Here is a 27,313-nt window from a genome sequence, read left to right on the forward strand (position 1 = left end):
CAGCTTTTGCACACATACAGTGGGGAAAAAAAGTATTTAGTCAGCCACCAATTGTGCAAGTTCTCCCACTTAAAAAGATGAGAGTGGCCTGTAATTTTCATCATAGGTACACGTCAACTATGACAGACAAATTTAGATTTTTTTTCCAGAAAATCACATTGTAGGATTTTTAATGAATTTATTTGCAAATTATGGTGGAAAATAAGTATTTGGTCACCTACAAACAAGCAAGATTTCTGGCTCTCACAGACCTGTAACTTCTTCTTTAAGAGGCTCCTCTGTCCTCCACTCGTTACCTGTATTAATGGCACCTGTTTGAACTTGTTATCAGTATAAAAGACACCTGTCCACAACCTCAAACAGTCACACTCCAAACTCCACTATGGCCAAGACCAAAGAGCTGTCAAAGGACACCAGAAACAAAATTGTAGACCTGTACCAGGCTGGGAAGACTGAATCTGCAATAGGTAAGCAGCTTGGTTTGAAGAAATCAACTGTGGGAGCAATTATTAGGAAATAGAAGACATACAAGACCACTGATAATCTCCCTCGATCTGGGCTCCACGCAAGATCTCACCCCGTGGGGTCAAAATGATCACAAGAACGGAGAGCAAAAATCCCAGAACCACACGGGGGGACCTAGTGAATGACCTGCAGAGAGCTGGGACCAAAGTAACAAAGCCTACCATCAGTAACACACTACGCCGCCAGGGACTCAAATCCTGCAGTGCCAGACGTGTCCCCCTGCTTAAGCCAGTACATGTCCAGGCCCGTCTGAAGTTTGCTAGAGTGCATTTGGATGATCCAGAAGAGGATTGGGAGAATGTCATATGGTCAGATGAAACCAAAATAGAACTTTTTGGTAAAAACTCAACTCGTCGTGTTTGGAGGACAAAGAATGCTGAGTTGCATCCAAAGAACACCATACCTACTGTGAAGCATGGGGGTCGAAACATCATGCTTTGGGGCTGTTTTTCTGCAAAGGGACTAGGACGACTGATCCGTGTATAGGAAAGAATGAATGGGGCCATGTATCGTGAGATTTTGAGTGAAAACCTCCTTCCATCAGCAAGGAAATTGAAGATGAAACGTGGCTGGGTCTTTCAGCATGACAATGATCCCAAACACACCGCCCGGGCAACGAAGGAGTGGCTTTGTAAGAAGCATTTCAAGGTCCTGGAGTGGCCTAGCCAGTCTCCAGATCTCAACCCCATAGAAAATCTTTGGAGGGAGTTGAAAGTCCATGTTGCCCAGCGACAGCCCCAAAACATCACTGCTCTAGAGGAGATCTGCATGGAGGAATGGGCCAAAATACCAGCAACAGTGTGTGAAAAACTTGTGAAGACTTACAGAAAACGTTTGACCTGTGTCATTGCCAACAAAGGGTATATAACAAAGTATTGAGAAACTTTTGTTATTGACCAAATACTTATTTTCCACCATAATTTGCAAATAAATTCATAAAAAATCCTACAATGTGATTTTCTGGATTTTTTTTCTCAATTTGTCTGTCATAGTTGACGTGTACCTATGATGAAAATTACAGGCCTCTCTCATCTTTTTAAGTGGGAGAACTTGCACAACTGGTGGCTGACTAAATACTTTTTTCCCCCACTGTATATATTATGTTTGCTAGCCTAGCATGGATTTCACTTTCGGTTTTCATAACCTTGTCTCGGATTCACATTCACTTATAAATGTCCACACTAAATGTTAATTTCAGCAGAGATGGTATAATAATTTTTGCATCTTTACACTACTGCTATTGGGTATATTGGATATATTTACATAACAATACAATAAAATGAAGGTATTAGAACGGTTATGAGGGTTAATTTGTTTTATTCACAATCTTCATCCATAATCGTTGGCTACATGGTTATACAATTATCGTGCCAGCCCTAACTCTCTGTCTACCTCTATCTTGCAATCTCTCTCTCTCTCTCTCTCTCTCTCTCTCTCTCTCTCTCTCTCTCTCTCTCTCTCTCTCTCTCTCTCTCTCTCTCTCTCTCTCTCTCTCTCCCTCTCTCTCTCGCTCTCTCTCTCTCTCTCTCTCTTTTACTTCCCATCTCTTTCTCTCTCTCGCTCTCTCTCTTGCTTACATCTCTCTCTCTCTCTCTCTCTCTCTCTCTCTCTCTCTCTCTCTCTCTCTCTCTCTCTCTCTCTCTCTCACTCTCTCGACAGTGTAAATCAGCTGTACTGAGTGGTGATTAGCAGACAGACAGAGTATAGGTGAAAGTGCTGCCACCCCTGTCATCTCCTCTTATAGTGACCTATAAACCCTCTGTTACAGATAGTGTCCGGTGTGTTTGTGTGTTTGTGTACTGAAGTCCTGTCATATTCACACAAAGCTTCAAGTTCCTTGGCATGCATATCACTGACAACCTGAAATGTTCCATCGACAAAGACAGTGTGGTAAAGAAGGCACAATAGCGCCTCTTCAACCTCAGGAAGCTGAAGAAAAATGTGGCTTGGGCCCTAAGACCCTCATGAACTTCTACAGATGCACCATTGAGAGCATCCTGTCGGCTATATCACCGCCTGGTATACAACTGCAGTGCCCGCAACCGAAGGGCTCTCCAGATGGTGGTGCGGTCAGCCCAACGCATCACTGGGGGCACACTGCCTGCCCTCCAGGACATCTCCAGCACCTGGGGTCACAGGATGGCCAAGAGGATCATCAAGGACCTCAGCCACCTGAGCCACAGCCTGTTTACCCCGTTACCATCTAGAAGGCGGAGACATTACAGGTGAATCAAAGGTGGGACCGAGAGACTGGAAAACAGCTTCTATCTCCAGGCCATCAGATTGTTAAAGTCACCACTAGCCGGCCTCCCAGGCAGGTCACCCGTGATACAAGTCAGTATTCGACGTCAATCCATGTCTGAGGACGTCGGTAGATGACGTGGAAACAGTGAGCGATGTTACATTCAAGTAGACTTTGGTTTGGCGTTGTGGACAGGGATGGTGGATGGGCGTAAGCATCTGCCTCTGCTTCCAAAGATTGCACGTCCAGCGATAAAGTTGTTTTTTTGTATTTTCGTTTTAAGCCTATCCCAAACCTTAACCCTTACCTTAACCTTTTGGAGTTAATGCTTAACCTTAAGAATTCTGAGTTAATGCCTAAACTTAACCCTAACCTTTAAAATGTGGAGTTAATGCCTAAACTTAACCCTAACCTTAACAATTTGAAGTTAATGTCTAAACTTAACCCTAACCTTAAACATTTGGAGTTAATGCCTAAATTTAACCTTTAACACTTTGAAATTTGACTTTTGGTACAACTTTGAGAAACATGGATGAACATCTAATTCTGCCCAGTACCCTGTCCTGGACTTTAGTCACTGTTACTAGCCAGCTCCCACCCTGTACTCTTAGAGACTGCTGGCCTATGTATACAGTCATTGAACACTGATCACTTTAATAATGTTTACATAATGTTTTACCCACTTCATATGTATATACTTGTGATGAGTGTGATAGAAGGAGTCAGGCGCAGGAGGGTAATCACCGAATGCAGAGTCTATTCCGTTGTACACACATAGTGCTGGATAGCGACAAACAAACAGGCACAGGGGAAAATCTACCCTGGCAATACAAGGTAACGATAGCTCCAACAATAACAGGCACAGGGGAAATATCTACCCCGGCAATAACAAGGTACGAGTAGCTCCACCGAGCTACACTACTCTCACAAAGAAACAATCATCCTCTAGCGACTCCTTGTGGTGGGCTGGGTGCCTGCAAGCTGACCTCGGTAGCCAGCAGTACAGTGTTTCCTCCTCCGGTGCGGCTGGCTTCCGGGTTAAGCGAGCAGTGCGGCTTGGCAGGGTCTTGTTTCGGAGGACACATGGCTCTCGACCTTGGCCTCTCCCGAGTCCGTATGGGAGTTGCAGCGATGGAACAAGACTGTAGCTACCAATTGGATATCACGAAATTGGGGTAAAAAAGGAGCTGCTGTCTTATAAGTTTTGTTTTACACGGATCTGTCTTTATTATGCACTTCATTCCTATAACTTTATACATCATTAGGAATATTGCCTCAAACCAAACACTCGTGCAAATATGCACACGCCCATGTGCACGTAAAAACACACACACAGACACAGACACACACTTTTACATGTGAACGTACACAGGTAGATTAAGGTGAAATGTTAGGACATTGGGATCCTGATAATGTAGGAAAACAATTGCACACACACACACACACGCACACACACACACACACACACACACACACACACACACTTGTGCATGTGAACGTACACACGTAGCAGGCACACACACACACACACACACACAAACACACACACACACACACAAACACACACACTCTGATGGATTCTACCTTGACAGACAACATGTTGCTGGGACTCATTGAGTGGGAGGATGCATAGAGCAGAACCGTGTTTGTGTGTGTTTGCCTGTATACGTGCTTGTTTCTTATTTAGAGAGGGAGAGATTTGTATAAAATCACACATTTTACACCAACACGTTATTGATTAGCTTCACGTGATCATAACATTATAATGTAGATTATTACTATTCTCTGAGCACTTATGCCACAACAACTAGACCCTCTTACGGCCCAGCTACACCACACGGGTCAAATCCACATCTGTGAGACTTGCGTGATACAGAGTTGATAGGCCTGCTATAGTCAATGTTACCTGCTACATCGGCGTGTGCGTAAAGCGTAGACGTTGTGCGGCTGGTGTAGCAGTAATGTCAAATTATGTTTGGAGTCTATATTTCTCGGATCCATGCACCTAAACACCATACAAAGTGCCTGAAATAATTGGTACAAATCATTTTTTTACACTTACTTCTCAGCTTCATTGTATGAAAATGTAATAGAAACATTAATAATAGTAGTAGGCTATGTCCACACAATAGCAGTGGGCCTACCTGTTTGTAAAACAAATATATAAACGCAACTGTAGTTCATAATTGGAGATAGGTTGTTATACTGTATCTATAGTACCAATGCTTTTTAGAAAACATTCAAACCAGCTGATGAACAGAATGCTGTTGAGTAGACCCCTCCCCCAACCCTCCTTGGAAGATATTCCGATTTGACAGGACAGGTCAAAGTTGGCAAAATGGATGACACACATTCATCAAAGTTGAGAAGCACGCTTTGCTGTATGACCCCAGTAATTCCCAATACAAGAACACTTTGTCCAAAGAAAAAGCATAGAATGCTGTAGCATCTGTCCTCGGTGAACCAGATATGTTTTGTCAGAGATACTGTATATAATAACCAGATTATCTTGTCTCCGCCCTAACAATGGGAGTCGTTGTCCCAAAGGCGGGAAGGCAGGTGGTCTGCTTATCGGCCTGCTGATCAGTCTGCTTATCGCTGCATTCCATGAGTCGACCCTCTCACTTTGCCTCTTCCTCTCTGGTTTTGTCAACAAAATGAATTGATGTGCATTTGTTCTGCAAAGTACAGCCAGCTAGCCAGCTATGGTTCATTTGTTGATTCATGAACAAGGTTAATTAATTGACTGCAGATGGTTGTATAATTTTTACTCAACTTTATTTTTGATGTAATGAGAAATATGGTTGTTGTCATATAGGCTACCCATATTGGAACCAAAGTCAATAGATTCCTTGCAGAAGAGACCGAGTGCAACTGATTCCGTTTCTGGAAATGACTGCGCTGACGTCCTGTTCACGGTTTGCACACGCGTAATCCCAGTGTTGAACCTCTGTTAGACCTGGTAACTCTCTGTCTCTCTGTCATGCTCTCTCCCCCCCCTCTCTCTCTCCCTCTCTCTTCCGTGCGCCATAGTTAGTGTTATCAACTTACTTGTTCTGGTGCTTGGAGCCCTGGAGGTGAGCATGGTACTGTTCAATGGAGTTCAACACCACACTACATACACTGCAGGAGTAACTGCTGCGGAGACCTGACGAGAGACAAACACAGACATCATCATTATCATTGTCATTGCCATTGTAATTATCATCGGAATTGTCATCATCATCATCATCATCATCATCATCATCATCATCATCGTCATCATGATCATCTTAATCACCACCACCACCACCATCACTATCATCATCATTGTAAAGCATATCTAATGTACAAAGACAAGCCTACTGTATGCTTAGGAAATGTATTTCCAATGAATTACAGCTGACTCCAATGCAGAGTAATTTTACTTGAGAAAATTACTGTGGTGTAATTGCTGTAGTGTTTGCAGTATGACTTGATGATACTATACTAGTCATTAACAGAGAGCGAGAGGTATTTTTAGATCAAGATTGCTGCTTTCTGCTTTCTTCCTATGTGTATGCCAGAGCGTGTGTGTGTCTTAGTGTGTGTGTGTGTGTGTGTGTGTGTGTGTGTGTGTGTGTGTGTGTGTGTGTGTGTGTGTGCAGTGTGTGTGTGTGTGTGTATGTGTGAATGTGTGTACTTCTAAGCAATGCAGATATATTTATGCGATTTCAGTGGGATGGAAGGATGGAAGAATGGAGGGGAGCCAGCCGTGTGCAGCGCTGCTGAGATGGGTGTGTTTGTGTGTGTGTGTGTGTGTGTGTGTGTGTGTGAGAGAGTGTGTGAGAGAGTGTGTGTGAGAGAGTGTGAGAGTGTGTGATGAGATGAGATGAACAGCGCAGTAACAGATGTGAGCTAATTAGACGGTTTGCAGGTGGTCGAGAATTAAGGACCAAAAATAGACAGAGGAAGAAGAGATGGAGAGAGAGAAAAAAAGAAAGAAAAAGAGAGGGGGGGGGGGGGGGCAGAGAGAGTGAGATAGAGAGGGACAGGGGAGAGAGGGAGAGGAAAATAAAAGGCAGTGACTTCAGAAAAAGGAGAGAGGGAAAGAGAAAGAGAGAGAGGGGTTAATAGAGTAGGCTAGTCTCATGTTGAGAGAGCTCATGGGACCCGATTCAGATTTAGGAAATGTACGCCTTTCCTACGCACTTCTCAGTATTTGGTATTCAGACTTACCTTAATCAGGTGTGGCTACCTTGCACACTTTGAATACATTTCATTCAACTACTACTTCTCTCATGTCACCCCGCTCCTCCGCACACTCCACTGGCTTCCAGTTGAGGCTCGCATCTACTACAAGACCATGGTGCTTGCCTACGGAGCTGTGAGGGGAACGGCACCTCCTTACCTTCAGGCTCTGATCAGACCCTACACCCAAACGAGGGCACTACGTTCATCCACCTCTGGCCTGCTAGCCCCCCTACCTCTACGGAAGCACAGTTCCCGCTCAGCCCAGTCAAAGCTATTCTCTGCTCTGGCACCCCAATGGTGGAACAAGCTCCCCCACGATGCCAGGACAGCGGAGTCACTGACCACCTTCCGGAGACACTTGAAACCCTACCTCTTTAAGGAATACCTGGAATAGTATAAAAGTAATCCTTCTACCCCTCCCTCACCCACCCCCCCATAAAAAATAAAATAAAATAAAAATAGTGGTTGTCCCACTGGCTATCATAAGTTGAATGCACCAATTTGTAAGTCGCTCTGGATAAGAGCATCTGCTAAATGATGTAAATGTAAATGAAAACCCTCCTACTTGCTGGCCAACATATTTTCTTGTGGAGTTTTAATTAAAAAGGGTTTTCAGCACATTTATCTTAAGCCATCCCTTTAAATACGTACAGAATATTTTATTTTCAAAAACGTCCTGTTTGCAACAAGGCACTAAAGTAATCCTGCAAAACGTGGCAAAGCAATTCACTTTTTGTCCTGAATACAAAGTGTTATCTTTGGGGCAAATACAATACAATACATTGCTTTGCCACGTTTTGCAGTATTACTTTAGTGCCTTGTTGCAAACAGGACGTTTTGAAAATACCACATATTTTCAAGCATAGTGGCGGCTGCATCATGCTATGGGTTTGCTTGTAATCGTTAAGGACTGGGGAGTTTTGGGGCAAAGCACATGCAAAGTCCTAGAGGAAAACCTGGTTCAGTCTGCTTTCCACCAGACACTGGGAGATTAATTCCCCTTTCAGCAGGACAATAACCTAAAACACAAGGCCAAATCTACACTGGAGTTGCTTATCAAGAAGACAGTGAATGCTCCTGAGTGGCCGAGTTACAGTTTTGACTTAAATCTTGAAAATCTATGACAAAACCTGAAAATGGTTGTCTAGCAATGATCAACAACCAATTTGACAGAGATTGGAGAATTCTTTAAAGAATAATGGGCATATGTTGCACAATCCAGGTGTTGAAATCTCTTAGAGACCTACCCAGAAAGACTCCCAGCTGTAATATCTGCCAAAGGTGCTTCTACTCAGGGGTGTGAATACTTATGTAAATTACATATTTCTGTATTTCATTTTCAATAAATTTGCAAAGATTTCTAAAAACATGTTTTCATTTTGTCATTATGGGTTATTGTGTGCAGATGGGTGAGAAAACAAATACATTTAATCAATTTTGAATTCAGGCTGTAACAACAAAATGTGGAATAAGTCAAGGGATATGAATACTTTCTGAAGGCACTGTATATGCATATTCGTCTCCATTTTACCACCAATTGGTAGATTTAAAAATGATCTGATCTTGTAGATTATTTAGGTTTAGGAAAGTATTTATGAATCATAAAAAACAGGTTTGGAGAGCCTTTACGCACAAAGGAAAGAAAACGGTGGCTTGATTCATTCTGAAAATTGCCACATTCAGTTCTTCAACCCATGGTAACATTGTAAATTGAGTGTACATAGAATTATACTGAACAAAAATATAAACGCAACATGTAAAGTGTTGGTCTCATGTTTCATGAGCTGAAATAAAAGATCACAGAACTTTTCCATATCCACAAAAAGCTTATTTCTCTCAAATTTAGTGAACAAATTTGTTTACATCCCTGTTAGTGAGCATTTCTCCTTTGCCAAGATAATCTATCCACCTGACAGCTGTGGCATATCAAGAAGCTGATTAAACAGCATGATCATTATACAGGTGCACCTTGTGCTGGGGACAATAAAAGGCCACTCTAAAATGTGCAGTTTTGTCACAAAACACAAAGCCACAGATGTCTCAAGTTTTGAGGGTGTGTGCAATTAGCATGCTGACTGCAGGAATGTCCACCAGAAATGTTGCCAGAGAATTTAATGTTAATTTCTCTACCATAAGCCGCCTACAATGTCGTTTTAGAGAATTTGGCAGTACATCCAACCGGCCTCACAACCGCAGACCATGTGTAACCACCCCAGCCCAGGACCTCCACATCTGGCATCTTCACCAGCGGGATCATCTGAGACCAGCCAGCCGGACAGCTGATGAAACTGTGGTTTTGCACAACCGAAGAATTTCTGCACAAACTGTTAGAAACTGTTTCAGGGTAGCTCATCTGCATGCTCGTCGTCCTCACCAGGGTCTTGACCTGACTGCAGTTCGGCATCGTAACCGACTTCGGTGGGCAAATGCTCAGCTTCGATGGCCACTGGCACACTGGAGAAGTGTGCTCTTCACAGATGAATCCCAGTTTAAACTGTACCGGGCAGATGGCAGACAGTGTGTATGGCATCATGTGGTTGAGTGATTTGCTGATGTCAATGTTGTGAGCAGAGTGCCCCATGGTGGCGGTGGGGGTTATGGTATGGGCAGGCATAAGCTACATACAAACGAACACAATTGCATTTTATCGATGGCAATTTGAATGCACAGAGATACTGTGACGAGATCCTGAGGCCCATTGTCGTGCCATTCATCCGCCGCCATCGCCTCATGTTTCAGCATGATAATGCACGGCCCCATGTCGCAAGGATCTGTACACAATTCCCTTGAAGCTGAAAATGTCCCAGTACCCTGCATACTCACCAGACATGTCACCCATTGAGCATGTTTGGGATACTCTGGATCGACGTGTATGACAGCGTGTTCCAGTTCCTGCCAATATCAAGCAACTTTGCACAGCCATTGAAGAGGAGTGGCACAACATTCCACAGGCCACAATCAACAGACTGATCAACTCTATGTGAAAGAGATGTGTCGTGCAGCATGAGGCAAATGGTGGTCACACCAGATCCTGACTGGTTTTCTGATCCACACCCCTACTTTTTTTTAAAAGATATCTGTGACCAACAGATGCATATCTGTATTCCCAGCCATGTGAAATCCATAGATTAGGGACTAATTAATTTTATATGAACTGTAACTCAGTAAAATCTGAGTTGAAATATTCTTAATTGTATTGACAAACAATGATATTCCATTGATCCTGAGAGACAATGACCAAATATATACAGTGCCCTCCACTATTATTGGCACCCCTGTTTAAGATGTGGTCGAGGACTTCCAAAAATTCTCCTTTTTTTTTAAACAACATAGAACCCAAATGCAAAAAAAGAGAAAAAACCAACCTTTTATTTAAGTACATTACTTTGGTGGTAAAAAAAAAAATCACACATTTAGAAAAAAAAAACTTGAAATCATGTGTCCCACAATTATTGGCACCCCTAACAATTCCGCTGAAAATTTTAATTGATTTTTTTAAAAATATATTTTTCTGTAGTTGCTAAAGTTGGTCAGGGTATCTAGGAACTTTAATTAGTAATTCATGACTTCCTGTTTCCCTGGGGTATAAATATGACGTGAAAAAGAGGCCTAATTCTCTTACCCATTTGTCAACATGGCAAAGACAAGAGAACACACCATTCAAGTAAGGCAGATTTGTGTCGACCTTCATAAGTCAGGCAATGGCTACAAGAAAATAGCCACTCGCCTTAACTTGCCCGTATCTACAGTCAGAGGAATCATTAAGAAGTTTAAAACAACTGGAACAGTGACAAACAAGGCTGGGAGAGGTCCCAAGTTTATCTTGCCACAACGCACAGTGAGGAGGATGGTAAGAGAAGTAAAAAAAAGTCCTAAGCTCACTGTCACAGAATTGCATCAAAGAGTGGCATCTTGGGGTCACAAAGTCTCCAAAACAACCATCAGACGCTCTCTACATGCCAACAAGCTGTTTGGGAGGCATGCAAGGAAAAAGCCTTTTCTCACTAACACTCACAAACGTAAACGTCTGGAGTTTGCTAAGCGGCACTGGGACTTCAACTGGGATTGTGTGCTTTGGTCAGATGAGACTAAGATTGAGCTTTTTGGCAACAAACACTCTAAGTGGGTCTGGCGTAAAACAAAAGATGAGTATGCCGAAAAGCACCTCATGCCCACCGTGAAGTATGGTGGAGGATCTGTGATGCTGTGGGCCTGTTTCTCTTCCAAAGGCCCTGGGAACCTTGTTAGGGTGCATGGCATTATGAACGCTTTGAACTACCAGGACATTTTAAATAAAAACCTGATGGCCTCTGCCAGAAAGCTGAAGATGGGTCGTCATTGGGTCTTTCAGCAGGATAATGATCCAAAACATTTGGCAAAATCTACACAAAAATGGTTCAGCAGTCACAAACTCAAGGTTCTCCCATGGCCATCTCAGTCCCCAGACCTCAACCCAATCGAAAACCTGTGGGGCGAGCTAAAGAGGAGAGTGCATAAGAGAGGACCCAGGACACTGGATGATCTAGAAAGATTGTGCAAAGAAGAATGGTCAAAGATCCCTCTCTCTGTGTTCTCCAATCTTGTGAAATGTTATAGGAGGAGATTAAGTGCTGTCTTGTTGGCAAAAGGGGGTTGTACAAAGTATTAACATCAGGGGTGCCAATAATTGTGGGACACATGATTTCAAGTTTTTTTTTTTCTAAATGTGTGATTTTTTTTTTTACCACCAAAGTAATGTACTTAAATAAAAGGTTGGATTTTTCTCTTTTTTTGCATTTGGGTTCTATGTTGTTTAAAAAAAAAGGAGAATTTTTGGAAGTCCTCGACCACATCTTAAACAGGGGTGCCAATAATAGTGGAGGGCACTGTATATATATATATATATTTTTTAAATTTACCTTTATTTAACTAGGCAAGTCAGTTAAGAACAAATTCTTATTTACAATGACGGCCTACACCGGCCAAACCCGGACGACGCTGGGCCAATTGTGTGCCGCCCTATGGGACTCCCAATCACGGCCGGTTGTGATACAGCCTGGAATCGAACCAGGGGGTCTGTAGTGAAGCCTCAAGCACTGAGATGCAGTGCCTTAGACCGCTGCGCCACTCGGGGTAAAATATGGCTTAGTTTTCTTTATTTACTTACCCCTTCAGCCAGCATTAGCATTGCTGCTAGTGAAACAATGGGAGTAGTAGAGCCTACGGCAGGACAGGGACGGCTTGTTCAATAGGGCGATATGGGCGACGCACTGCCAAACGGGAAAAGGAAGGGATTTTTTTTCTAATCAATTATATCACGGCAACAGCAGTTATCAGTGTTCACGTCTGATCTGCCAGCCACTAAATGTCAAATCAGGCTAAAGTCGTGCTTCAAATGGCCCCGCCCGTTTTTGGGGCGATTTCAGTCAAGTTGAAAATCGCCCAGAAGTCTCTCATAGCCTGTCATGTAAAATCTATTTTTTTCACATTTCAAAGCTTTCAATACATTCTCTATGGGTGTCTGTGGGCTTGCACTTACGCGCTTTCGTCATACGTGACGTAACGTTGAACGTAACTAAGACAATAGCGGCTAGAAGCGTCTCTGTTGCGACCTGCAGTGCGGCGTTATTTTATGTTTTTAATTTGTAGACTTAGTTTACAAACATTCTGCCAACCATGGATTTCCAGTGGTTGGTTTTGGACTGATCTTGTTGATCGTGTACATACCCGCTACGAACGGACTAAATAATGAAAACGCTGCTGGCAGCTGAATCCCAATACAGCTGGGAGACTTGGCTGGATGAGTCCCGGACAGAGAAGTGGAGCCGGCCACCTTCACCCTGGTCAGAGCGGACCGCGATCCTGGTAAGAGAGCGACTCTGTACCCCGACATTGAACTGCTTTCTGTGTCATTGCGACCTTACTATCAATTCAATTCAATTTAAGGGCTTTATTGGCATGGGAAACGTGTGTTAACATTGCCAAAGCAAGGGAAGTAGATAGTAAACAAAAGTGAAATAAACAATAAATATTAACAGTAAACATTACACTCAGAAGTTTCAAAAGAATAAAGACATTTCAAATGTCATATTATGTATATATACAGTGTTGTTACAATGTGCAAATAGTTAAAGTACAAATGGGAAAATAAATAAACATAAATATGGGTTGTATTTACAATGGTGTTTGTTCTTCACTGGTTGCCCTTTTCTTGTGGCAACAGGTCACAAATCTTGCAGCTGTGATGGCACACTGTGGTTTTTCACCCAGTAGATAAGGGAGTTTATCAAAATTGGGTTTGTTTTCGAATTCTTTGTGGATCGCTGTAATCTGAGGGAAATATGTGTCTCTAATATGGTCATACATTTGGCAGGAGGTTAGGAAGTGCAGCTCAGTTTCCACCTCATTTTGTGGGCAGTGTGCACATAGCCTGTCTTCTCTTGAGAGCCAGGTCTGCCTACGGCGGCCTTTCTCAATAGCAAGGCTATGGTCACTGAGTCTGTACATAGTCAAAGCTTTCATTAAGTTTGGGTCAGTCACAGTGGTCAGGTATTCTGCCACTGTGTACTCTCTGTTTAGGGCCAAATAGCATTCTAGTTTGCTCTGTTTTTTTGTTTGTTCTTTCCAATGTGTCAAGTAATTCTCTTTTTGTTTTCTCATGATTTGGTTGGGTCTAATTGTGTTGTTGTTGTTGTTGTTGTTGTTGTCCTGGGGCTGTGTGGGGTCTGTTTGTGTTTGTGAACAGAGGCCCAGGACAAGCTTACTTAGGGGACTCTTCTCCAAGTTCATCTCTCTGTAGGTGATGGCTTTGTTATGGAAGGTTTGGGAATCGCTTCCTTTTAAGTGGTTACTATCTGCCCCGTGAGTTCCCCCAATTGTTTGTTACCGTTGTGTACTGTTGATAATCACAAGTTTACTGGAGAACTGAGACCAAGTAGAGACTTTGGACAGGGTGGATATGGTATAATAAAGGCAGTTTATTCAGAGGTAAAGATATCTGGAATCGCGTGCACGGACTCGTGCACGTGTGTAGGTCACCTAAATCATCAGAAAAATTGCCCCTCCTGAGAATTTTTTCAGGAGCCGCCACTGCGGCAGGATGCCATTTTATTTAGGCATCAAAGTCATTTCAAAACAAATGTTATAGCAACCAAAATACCATAACAAGTTGCACATACAGAATATTTTAGGGTATTTTAGGAATTCTGGTATTTATATAAACATTTCAGTAGAATATTTTTCGGAAGATACACACCAATACAGCACTCAGACATTCAGAAGGTAGCTCCCTCTGGTGGTATGGGTAACTTGTAGTTATGTCCCCAAAGAAACCTATATTCAAAAAAAGTTCCTATCTCTCAAATGAATATCGGAAGAATTCGTTTTTTTTGGCTGGGGTCAAAATGACCCCAACGCACTTGCATTTTTAAAAGTCCAGATTGATACAAAATCACTAAACAATTATTTAGATTTATTAAGAACGAGTTGATTGACAAAGTCATGAACATTTGGAAGAATTTAATTAACCACTTTTGGGCTATGATCAAAAATACGACTCTAGGGTCAAAATTACCCCAGTTGGTACAACTCTCATTTATGTCATTTGAAAGAAAACATGTAAGCGCATAATGTATATTTTGAATAAATTGACCCCTGTGTATTTAAAATATTTATGGACTTCCACACTGAGAGGGTATAACTAGACAGGATATGTCACCCAGAGAACAAAAATATTCTATGTGATAACACAGTGTCCTGCACATTCACATATTCAGAAAATTATTGGTTGGAGGTCTTTTACTGTCCCTGCAGTCATTGTGGTTGTTTGTGTGTGTGTGTGTGTGTGTGTGTGTGTGTGTGTGTGTGTGTGTGTGTGTGTGTGTGTGTGTGTGTGTGTGTGCCAGTATGCTCATTCCTCTACTTTCATTACTGTCTGTGAGATTTATGAGTTGGTGATGTGCTCCATGATCCTTTGACCTTTTGAGGCAGTAATTGGCAAAGCATGTTGGAAGATGAAGTACTAGCTAATATACTCCAGAGGAGAGACAGGTCACTGCTGGGATGAGGCCAGGACTGTATAATGTAGTATATCACAGCCCTCAGGTCACAAACACACACACAAACACACACTTAATTTCCCTTTCTGAAGCTACGGGTGGGCAATGTAGAAGAGTTGGAGGTGTGGCTTATTGCGGGCAAGGCTTTCAGTTTGTTATTGTTGCCCACCTGTGAGAGTGAATGTCATTCCAGTTAATGTGGTCTATTGTATTCGTTATTCAAACAAAAATGTGTACACTGCCAGCATCTGTAATGTGAGATAAGGTTTTTATGTTAAGGTAGAAAATGCTTGATTATGATTTTGTGGCTACTAAATGTGAAAGTCTTGTGAAAAGAATATGTTTGGAAACATTATTTCAAGTTACTGAACCAACTTAATTTTTTGATTTACAGGGAATTTATGTAATTGCTTGTAACCCAATTGAAGAAATGTGATAGGTAATTCCTAATAAAAAAATGAACTTGGAACAAGATGAAAAAATTAGTTGAATTTACATGAAATAATAGTTTGTTTTTGCTATTTATTGGGTTTAACCAAAGGGGGAAAGTATGTTGAATGTTTAAAGAAATAGGTTGCAACCTGAAATATAGGTTTGATAATAATCAAATAAAACAGTTGGCATTGAATCATATATTTGGTTTCAACAAATGTAGTATTTTTCAGTTAAGAAAACCTAACTCATTTACCTGTAACCAGCTGAAGTAGTGTCTTTAGGTTGATCCAAATATATATATATTTTTTTACAGTGTATGGAAGAAAGGACAGGCCATCCATGATATCAACATTATAGTTTTAACCATGTTTTGAGGCTACACAGGGTTTGTTTGCATCTACATTGTTTACAAACATTGGAGTAAAACAAACTTATATTTTGGGTTCTGATGGGGTACGACAGTTGAACTAAGCTCATGACGCATTTATAACTTGCATTCTTCAAGAATCAATGGGTATACTGTATATCATAAATGTATTAGTGCAAAAATGGAAGCAGAAACTATGAATTCTAGCTTTAATATTTATTATGCATCATCAGTGAGTCAGACAATACATCTGTATCTGACAATACATTTTTTTTGTTATAATATGACTGTTCTCGACAGGGCTGTGTGTTTTGGGAGTCACTTTTCTCAAATAATTAAAGATGAAAGCTAAGAACTTTGATGGTCCCTGTTGAGGACACACACACTCTTTAAGGCTGTTTCTTTCAGATAATCCTCAGCCACTGTCAGCCGAACCCTCATCTCCTCCACAAAGCTCCTTACACGAACCGAAGCTTGTTATATACACACACACACACCGACACACACACTGACACACATGCAAGCACTCACACACACGCATGCACACACACACTTCATTTCCCTTTCTGAAGCTATCAAAGACATGTTGTCATTAAGAAAGCATAACAAAACTAAGACTGGCGAGAAACTAACGTATGGGCTTAAGGGTTGATGGTGTGTGTGTGTATGTGTGTGTGTATGTGTGTGCGTGTATGTGTATGTGTATGTGTGTGTGTGGTGACAGAGATGATTGACGTCATCCTCCTTTTTTCTTCCTCAGCTTATAATTGTTTTGTCATTTTTTTTAGAGGGGAAATGTGTGTACATATACAATACATGACCAAAAGTATGTGGGCACCTGCTCGTCGAATATCTCATTCCAAAATCATGGACATTAATATAGAGTTGGTGCCACCTTTGCTGCTATAACAGCCTCCACTCTTCTGGGAAGGCTTTCCACTAGATGTTGGAACATTGCTGCGGAGACCTGCTTCCATTCAGCCACAAGGGCATTAGTGAGGTCGGGCACTGATGTTGGGCGATTAGGCCTGGCTCACAGTCTGTGTTCCAATTCATCCCAAAGGTGTTAGATGGGGTTGAGGTCAGGGCTCTGTGCAGGCCAGTCAAGTTCTTCCACACCGATCTCGACAAACCATTTCTGTATGGACCTCGCTTTGTGCACGAGTGCATTGTCATGCTGATACAGGAAAGAGCCTTCCCAATCTGTTGCCACAAAGTTGGAAAACCAGAATTGTCTAGAATGTCATTTTATGCTGCAGCGCTAAGATTTCCCTTCACTGGAACTAAGGGGCCTAGCCCGATCAATGAAAAACAGCCACATACCATTATTCATCCTCAACCAAACTTTACAGTTGGTACTATGCATTCATTCCGACGAACAGTAATTGGGCTGACGTTTCTTCCAGAGGCAGTTTGGAACTTGGTAGTGAGTGTTGCAACCTAGGACAGACAATTTTTACACGCCACACGCTTCAGCACTCGGCGGTCGCGTTCTGTGAGCTTGTGTGGCCTACCACATCGTGGCTGCACCGTTATTGCTCCTAGACGGTTCCACTTCACAATAACAGCACTTACAGTTGACCGAGGCAGCTCTAGTAGGGCAGAAATTTGACGAACTGACTTGTTGGAAAGGTGGCATCCTATGACGGTGCCACGTTGAAAGTCACTGAGCTCTTCAGTAAGGCCATTCTACTGCCAATGTTTGTCTATGGAGATTGCATGGCTGTGTGCTCGATTTTATACAGCTGTCAGCAATGGGTGTGACTGAAATAGCCGAATGGCAGATGCTCTTGTATTTATAGTGTATGTGTTTGTATACAGTGGGGGAAAAAAGTATTTAGTCAGCCACCAATTGTGCAAGTTCTCCCACTTAAAAAGATGAAAGAGGCCTGTAATTTTCATCATAGGTACACATTAACTATGACAGACAAAAATAGAAAAAAAAATCCAGAAAATCACATTGTAGTATTTTTAATTAATTTATTTGCAAATTATGGTGGAAAATAAGTATTTGGTCAATAACAAAAGTTTCTCAATACTTTGTTATATACCCTTTGTTGGCAATGACACAGGTCAAACGTCTTCACAAGGTTTTCACACACTGTAGCTGGTATTTTGGCCCATTCCTCCATGCAGATCTCTAGAGCAGTGATGTTTTGGGGCTGTCGCTGGGCAACACGGACTTTCAACTCCCTCCAAAGATGTTCTATGGGGTTGAGATCTGGAGATTGGCTAGGCCACTCCAGGACCTTGAAATGATTCTTACGAAGCCACTGCTTCGTTGCCCGGGCAGTGTGTTTGGGATCATTGTCATGCTGAAAGACCCAGCCACGTTTCATCTTCAATGCCCTTGCTGATGGAAGGAGGTTTTCACTCAAAATCTCACAATACATGGCCCCATTCATTCATTCCTTTACACGGATCAGTCGTCCTGGTCCCTTTGCAGAAAACAGCCCCAAAGCATGATGTTTCCACCCCCATGCTTCACAGTAGGTATGGTGTTCTTTGGATGCAACACCGTTCTTGTGATCATTTTGACCCCACGGGGTGAGATCTTGCGTGGAGCCCCAGATCGAGGGAGATTATCAGTGGTCTTGTATGTCTTCCATTTCCTAATAATTGCTCCCACAGATGATTTCTTTAAACCAAGCTGCTTACCTATTGCAGATTCAGTCTTCCCAGCCTGGTGCAGGTCTACAATTTTGTTTCTGGTGTCCTTTGACAGCTCTTTGGTCTTGGCCATAGTGGAGTTTGGAGTGTGACTGTTTGAGGTTGTGGACAGGTGTCTTTTATACTGATAACAAGTTCAAACAGGTGCCATTAATACAGGTAACGAGTGGAGGACAGAGGAGCCTCTTAAAGAAGAAGTTACAGGTCTGTGAGAGCCAGAAATCTTGCTTGTTTGTAGGTGACCAAATACTTATTTTCCACCATAATTTGCAAATAAATTCATAAAAAATCCTACAATATGATTTTCTGGATTTTTTTTCCTCAATTTGTCTGTCATAGTTGACGTGTACCTATGATGAAAATTACAGGCCTCTCTCATCTTTTTAAGTGGGAGAACTTGCACAATTGGTGGCTGACTAAATACTTTTTTTCCCCACTGTATGTATATGTGTGTGTCACCGTGTGTGAGTGATGTCAATGCTGCGTGCTTGTTTCCATTGATAAGCCATTTTTTTATTATTGTTTCCGACACGATGGGCCCGAGCTGACCGAATGCTAACACACACACACACAGACACGTACACAGACACGTACACACACACACACACACACACACACTGTGTCCCCACATGGTGCGTAGTTAATAATGCAATACGGCGGGAGGCCACAGCGTGTTCTAATCCATGCTAATTACACACAGAGAATGTTTGTGTGAGTGTGTGTGCTGGTTGTGTTATAATTTAACCTAATTAAACCCAGGAGTGGTGAATCTGCAGATGCATCACTCAGGATAGAGCAATGTGTACATGTAGATGTATGAGATCGTGTATGTATGCATGCATGCTTGGTTTTCAGGCACATCACTCAAGAGTGACTTCGAAATTCCTGAGGACGTAGGTAAATGCCTTCAAAACCGGCCACTAAGGGCAACAGTAAGCGCTATTAACATCAAGTAGGCTTGGGTTTTGCTAGGGTGTTGTGGACGAGGGTGGCGGATGTATGACTCTGGATCAGAAGGTTGTGTGTTCGATCCCAGTGGTAACCACCTGTTTTTTGTTGTTGTTGTTGTTTTTTTACCCTATCCTAAACCTTAACCCTTACTTTAAACATTCGGAATGATTGCCTAAACGTAATGTTTTAACCTTTTCCAAAACATTAACCCTTAATCTTCTAAATTTGACGTTTGGAGAAACTTAAATAAACGTCTAATTCTGCAGTGAGACTGTAGAGCTTTTATGAGCATACAGTATGGGTGTGTTTGTGGATGTGTGTGTGTGTGTGTGCGTGTAAGGGTGAGTGTGTGTGTGTGTGTGCGCATGTGCGTGAGAGAGTAATAGAATAATATATAATTATATAACCCATACTGCATTTATCTGGCCCATGAATATACAGTGGGGAAAAAAAGTATTTAGTCAGCCACCAATTGTGCAAGTTCTCCCACTTAAAAAGATGAGAGAGGCCTGTAATTTTCATCATAGGTACACGTCAACTATGACAGACAAATTGAGAAAAGAAATTCCAGAAAATCACATTGTAGGATTTTTTATGAATTTATTTGCAAATTATGGTGGAAAATAAGTATTTGGTCACCTACAAACAAGCAAGATTTCTGGCTCTCACAGACCTGTAACTTCTTCTTTAAGAGGCTCCTCTGTCCTCCACTCGTTACCTGTATTAATGGCACCTGTTTGAACTTGTTATCAGTATAAAAGACACCTGTCCACAACCTCAAACAGTCACACTCCAAACTCCACTATGGCCAAGACCAAAGAGCTGTCAAAGGACACCAGAAACAAAATTGTAGACCTGCACCAGGCTGGGAAGACTGAATCTGCAATAGGTAAGCAGCTTGGTTTGAAGAAAACAACTGTGGGAGCAATTATTAGGAAATGGAAGACATACAAGACCACTGATAATCTCCCTCGATCTGGGGCTCCACGCAAGATCTCACCCCGTGGGGTCAAAATGATCACAAGAACGGTGAGCAAAAATCCCAGAACCACACAGGGGGACCTAGTGAATGACCTGCAGAGAACTGGGACCAAAGTAACAAAGCCTACCATCAGTATCACACTACACCGCCAGGGACTGAAATCCTGCAGTGCCAGACGTGTCCCCCTGCTTAAGCCAGTACATGTCCAGGCCCGTCTGAAGTTTGCTAGAGTGCATTTGGATGATCCAGAAGAGGATTGGGAGAATGTTATATGGTCAGATGAAACCAAAATATAACTTTTTGGTAAAAACTCAACTCGTCGTGTTTGGAGGACAAAGAATGCTGAGTTGCATCCAAAGAACACCATACCTACTGTGAAGCATGGGGGTGGAAACATCATGCTTTGGGGCTGTTTTCTGCAAAGGGACCAGGACGACTGATCCGTGTAAAGGAAAGAATGAATGGGGCCATGTATCGTGAGATTTTGAATGAAAACCTCCTTCCATCAGCAAGGGCATTGAAGATGAAACGTGACTGGGTCTTTCAGCATGACAATGATCCCAAACACACCGCCCGGGCAACGAAGGAGTGGATTCGTAAGAAGCATTTCAAGGTCCTGGAGTGGCCTAGCCAGTCTCCAGATCTCAACCCCATAGAAAATCTTTGGAGGGAGTTGAATGTCCGTGTTGCCCAGCGACAGCCCCAAAACATCACTGCTCTAGAGGAGATCTGCATGGAGGAATGGGCCAAAATACCAGCAACAGTGTGTGAAAACCTTGTGAAGACTTACAGAAAACATTTGACCTGTGTCATTGCCAACAAAGGGTATATAACAAAGTATTGAGAAACTTTTGTTATTGACCAAATACTTATTTTCCACCATAATTTGGAAATAAATTCATGAAAAATCCTACAATGTGATTTTCTGGAATTGTTTTTCTCATTTTGTCTGTCATAGTTGACGTGTACCTATGATGAAAATTACAGGCCTCTCTCATCTTTTTAAGTGGGAGAACTTGCACAATTGGTGGCTGACTAAGTACTTTTTTTCCCCACTGTATATACTATTCACTGACTGAGAGTTACACCAGGTGAGAATGCCAGTATAAAATGGAATGCATTACAAAACAATAGAAAAGCTGTATTAAAAAATGTATACTGTTGCATGGAGCATAAAGCCATTTTGAAATAATATAGTTATGTTGAATAACAAAGTGCCGTCAGAAAGTATTCAAACCCCTTGACTAATTCCACATTTTGTTTTGTTTTCTCACCCATCTACACACAATGTCTAAGCTGACATATGGAATTGTTTTAAGAAGGTCATACCATGCATAATTTAGCTATTTGATTTGGATTTTTAGGACCCCTTTAGGTATAAATTTTTTTTTAGTTAATTGAATTTGACCTTTACTACTATAGCCCATAGATTGCATTGAATAACACATTCATAAATGGCAAAAAAAAGACAGTCAAAAAAGACATAAAAAGGAATAAGGTTTTGAAGTGTCTGTCCTATATCTAGGAGATATAAGAAAGGTCAGGAAATATATATATATTTTTGGACACATTTCATCCCTTATTTTTGTTGGCACAAAACTACCTCCATTCTTCCATTCATTTTTATGGGTTACCTTTAGACGAGTCCCGTGACACTTGTGGGGGTCGTAGAGCAAAACAGAGAATGTGGGGTCATATTAGTTAGTAACAGTTTGGACGCTGTCACGCCCTGACTCAAGGGACTTGTATTTGTTGAGTCAGGGTGTGTATTTTCTGTGTTGGGTTTGTCTATGTTAGTTTCTAGATCGTTTAGATCTATGTTGGCCAGGGTGGTTCCCAATCAGAGGCAGCTGTAGCTCGTTGTCTCTGATTGGGGACCATACTTAGGTAGCCTGTTGGCACTAGTGGGGTGTGGGATCTTGTTCCGTGTAAGGTCTGTTTGTGTGTTACCTTGGACTTCACGTTTCGTTTGTTGTTTTGTCGTGTGTTTAGTCGTCAAGTAATATGAATGCGTATCACGCTGCGCCTTGGTCCTTCTCGTCCGTAAACGATCGTGACAGACGCTACAGACAAAAGTTGGCACATCAGCATTGCCGACTTCAGACGAGACCCATGACAGTTGTGGGGGTCGTAGAGCAAAACAGAGAACACCGTCGTGTTCGTGGGAGTCTACAAACCATTCAGATGCTAAAGTGTTTCCATTAGAAAACCGATTTTTGGGATGTCTCCTAGTCTGACAAACAGCGCTGTAGCTCTGCCACTTTCCACTGCCGATGCAGGATGGGGCCATGGGCAGAAGTGGTGGATTGAGACGCAGCCCATGCAACAAAAAATATATATCTCTAGCTAAAACGGACAGATTTTGATGGGGATTTTTTTATTATGTTACTTAGATTGAAGCACCGGTGTGTCATTAGACTTTAGGGGGTCTATAAGCAAATGTTTACTCCTGAACTTATTTAGGCTTTCCATAACAAAGGGGTTGAATACTTATTGACATTTCAGCTTTTCATTTTTTATTACTTAGTTAAAATTTCGAAAAACATAATTCCACTTTGACATTATGGGGTATTGTGTGTGGGCCAGTGACAAAAAAGAAATCTCTATTTAATCCTTTTTAAATTCAGGTTGTAACACAACAAAATGTGGAAAAGGTCAAGGGGTGTGAATACTTTCTGAAGGCACTGTAGGTGTGTTTCCTTTTTCGGTGGTTTGACTTGTCTGCACAGGGCACTGAGTCACTTGTAATTCTATATAATATAAAATATATAGAATCATTTATGTCATGATTAAAAGAAACATGCTGTTTCACTCCCACCTACACTAGTGTAATAGATCACTTAGGGTCATATTGTACAGTGTGTAGGTGGAGCGATCAAATCAGATCACAGTGTGTGTGTGTGTGTGTGTGTGTGTGTGTGTGTGTGTGTGTGTGTGTGTGTGTCAGCTGCAATGCATGGGAAGCTATTGAGGATGATGAATGACATGATTAGTACCCCGCTAGTAGTCCTTAGGGATACATGAACCCACACACACACACCCACACACACACACACACTCACACGCATACACATGCACACAGAACAGTGAAAGACTGGGAGGGATGTACAGCAAAGAATATGATTCAAAAACAAGAAGAGGGGGACTGAGAACGGGATAGAAGTTGAGGAAAGGGAATGGAAAAATAAGAAAATTCACACCCGAGTGGCGCAGCGGTCTAAGGCACTGCATCTCAGTGCAATTGGGGTCACTACAGACCCTGGTTCGATTCCAGGCTGTATCACAACCTGGCCGTGATTGGGAGTCCCATAGGGCGGCGCACAATTGGCTCTGGGTTCGGCCAGAGTAGGCCGTCATTGTAAATAAGAATTTGTTCTTAACTGACTTGCCTAGTTAAATAAAGGTTAATATAATAATAATATAGATGATTAATAGCAATAGGGCCTGTTACAGGAGGGGGTTGCAGTTCTGGAGCGACCCACTAGGTGTCATCCTCCGACAACCTTAAGCACCTCCTCACTCACAGTCTGGACTAATCATGATCCTATTAGTGTCACCTGTGTATTTATGCCCTCACTTCCCTGTGTTCCCTTGCTCTAGTTTCTCGATGCCAAACAGTACTAATCAGTGTCTGATCGCGAGACGTATGTACAGGTACTTGAGAAGTGTTCTCCCTGTTTCATTGTTGTTTTCAGTCGTAGTTAGTGTTTCGTATGTTTGCTGTCAGCCTGTTTTTGGAGACCAATTTGCTCCTCCTTTATTTAAGTCCGTTATTTTGTATCCTGGTTTTGGGACCACCAGTAAAGATCCTTGTTTCACCATCTGTCCATACTGTCTATCCTGCATCGCACCTGGGTTACACCTCACACCAACCCTTACAAGGGCCTAAATTCCCTCTCAAATCAAATCAAATGTTATTTGCCACATGCGCCGAATACAACAGTTGTAGACCTTACAGTGAAATGCTTACTTACAAGCCTTAACCAACAATGCAGTTTTAAGAAAAATAAGTGAAGTAAGAAATAAAAGTAAAAAATAAAAACACAAATAATTAAAGAGCAGCACTAAAATAAAATAACAGTAGGGAGGATATATACAGGAGGTACCGGTACAGAGTCAATGTGCGGGGGCACAGGTTAGTCGAGGTAATTGAGTTAATATGTACATATGGGTAGAGTTAAAGTGACTATCTCACTGTATTCCTCTGTGCTTATCGGTCTTCTCTCTATTTCAAATGTTCAACATGTCCTACTCCCCATAGTTAATTCCTATAGGTCTTAGCTCAGCACGCTAGCACAGTCTTGTTCAGGCCCTTATTGTTCCGTTAACTAGAGGGTCTCTGGTTCAAGTCCCACTCTTGCTGATCCTGCCTCAATCGCTACATCACTATGATATAATACAGTGCGTTAGACTGTAAACTGGGCCATATTGTTGCACCCACTCACTCATATCTGTTGATTATTATTATATTAGTCTTGATTGAGTGGCATCAGGTGCACACAGGGTACTTAACCGGGACAGCTTTCCCCCTCACTCACCATCTGTGTGTGTGTGCCTTTGTGTGTCTGTGTGTGTGTGTATGTATGTATGTGTGTGTGTGTGTGTGTGTGTGTGTGTGTGTGTGTGTGAGTGCACGTGTGTGTGATAGGAAAATAACACAAGCAGTTTACTATGGAAACAGCTTATAACAGGCCAGCCTGCCAACAGAATAAATATCAAGTTATGTAATGTGTGTGTGTCATATAAAATGCAGAATGAACAGCACTTGTTTGCTCTGTGATTAATGTATCTATTGATCTGCTATTTTATGACTTTAGTTCAATTGAGTGTGATGCAAAAGTCCAATCTCTATGAATTCTTTATAAAGCTTTTAAAAAACAAGTGCAACATTTAAAAACACTTCTTATAAAGTATTATAATCCAAAATTATACATATGGATCCTACCACCACTGTCCAAATGTCTTGCCAGTTGCTCCAGTTATACCATGCTATGTTCCTGTAGTGTTTCTTTCCCTCGCAGTGCTGCTAAGCCTAACTTTAACCCTTAATGCCTGACCTCTAACCTTTGTCTCCTCACCTGTAGTTTCAGTAGCGTCCAGACTGCCAGCTAGCTGCTCCAGTAGTCGCACTCTGGCTGCGTTCCTGCGATGTTTTTTCCCCTCATAGTGTTGCTGGGCCATCAGAGGATTGTTGAACCAGGCTCCACACAGACAGCAGTACTTCCCTGTCTCACCACTCCCACCACCACTACCCACCACCGCCACCGGGTGTGGTAGAGAGGAGGGCCATGGTAGGGCAGGAGGATGATGGGGAGGGGTGGGGTCACTGGGCTGGGGGGTGGAGGGGGATGAGTCTGGGGGAGTGAGGGAAAAGGGAGAGGAGACAGAAGGGGGCGGGAAGAAAGGGAGAGGGAGGGTGATAGGAAAATTAAGGGAGGGGGAGAGAGGAGGGCAGGAAGGAGAAGAGAAGAGACAACAATATAAACAGAAGGGAGGGAGGAAAAGGAGGAGGGAGGAGAAAAAAGGGAGAAGAGCACATTAAAATCATCTCAAATAAATAAGACTACAAACATTAATCAATTCCAATTGTTGCAATGAGTCCATTGGAAATTACATCTACATTAAAACATTAGCGTGGTGTCGAGAGTCACACTAACGCGCACACACGCACACACACACAGCCAATAAGGTACCTGGCCAGACCACCTCACAGGGGACTGCTGCGAGCACAGAGCGATAGATTGCTCCCGGCCTGATCTATGAAGGCCAGATGAGGGTCAGAGAAAGGCCAACAGCCATCTTACTCTCAGACTGTGGAGGTAATGTGTGTGTGTGTGTGTGTGTGTGTGTGTACAGTGGGGAAAAAAAGTATTTAGTCAGCCACCAATTGTGCAAGTTCTCCCACTTAAAAAGATGAGAGAGGCCTGTAATTTTCATCATAGGTACACGTCAACTACGACAGACAAAATGAGAAAATAAAATTCAGAAAATCACATTGTAGGATTTTTTATGAATTTATTTGCAAATTATGGTGGAAAATAAGTATTTGGTCAATAACAAAAGTTTCTCAATACTTTGTTATATACCCTTTGTTGGCAATGACACAGGTCAAACGTTTTCTGTAAGTCTTCACAAGGTTTTCACACACTGTTGCTGGTATTTTGGCCCATTCCTCCATGCAGATCTCCTCTAGAGCAGTGATGTTTTGGGGCTGTCGGTGGGCAACACGGACTTTCAACTCCCTCCAAAGATTTTCTATGGGGTTGAGATCTGGAGACTGGCTAGGCCACTCCAGGACCTTGAAATGCTTCTTACGAAGCCACTCCTTCGTTGCCCGGGCGGTGTGTTTGGGATCATTGTCATGCTGAAAGACCCAGCGATGTTTCATCTTCAATGCCTTTGCTGATGGAAGGAGGTTATCACTCAAAATCTCACGATACATGGCCCCATTCATTCTTTCCTTTACACGGATCAGTCGTCCTGGTCCCTTTGCAGAAAAACAGCCCCAAAGCATGATGTTTCCACCCCCATGCTTCACAGTAGGTATGGTGTTCTTTGGATGCAACTCAGCATTCTTTGTCCTCCAAACACGACGAGTTGAGTTTTTACCCAAAAAGTTCTATTTTGGTTTTATCTGACCATATGACATTCTCCCAATCCTGTTCTGGATCATCCAAATGCACTCTAGCAAACTTCAGACGGGCCTGGACATGTACTGGCTTAAGCAGGGGGACACGTCTGGCACTGCAGGATTTGAGTCCCTGGCGGCGTAGTGTGTTACTGATGGTAGGCTTTGTTACTTTGGTCCCAGCTCTCTGCAGGTCATTCACTAGGTCCCCCCGTGTGGTTCTGGGATTTTTGCTCAACGTTCTTGTGATCATTTTGACCCCACG

The 27,313-nt window shown here is 42.3% G+C and overlaps 1 protein-coding gene across 1 annotated transcript in view; it reads right to left on the reverse strand.

Moving 5' to 3' along the window:
* Positions 1 to 5,814: 5,814 nt before the first annotated feature.
* LOC311139895 (zinc finger matrin-type protein 4-like) overlaps positions 5,815 to 27,313 on the reverse strand; it is a gene marked incomplete at both ends in the record, with an annotated part of 156,977 nt that continues 135,478 nt past the window's right edge. The window contains 2 exons of the mRNA XM_084174892.1: positions 5,815 to 5,915; positions 25,499 to 25,774. Of these exons, the coding sequence (XP_084031018.1) occupies positions 5,815 to 5,915; positions 25,499 to 25,774 (377 nt within the window). The remainder of the gene's footprint in view (positions 5,916 to 25,498; positions 25,775 to 27,313) is intronic.

Source organism: Coregonus lavaretus, assembly GCF_964263955.1.
Source record: "Coregonus lavaretus genome assembly, chromosome: 1".
Classification (NCBI taxonomy): Eukaryota; Metazoa; Chordata; class Actinopteri; order Salmoniformes; family Salmonidae; genus Coregonus; species Coregonus lavaretus.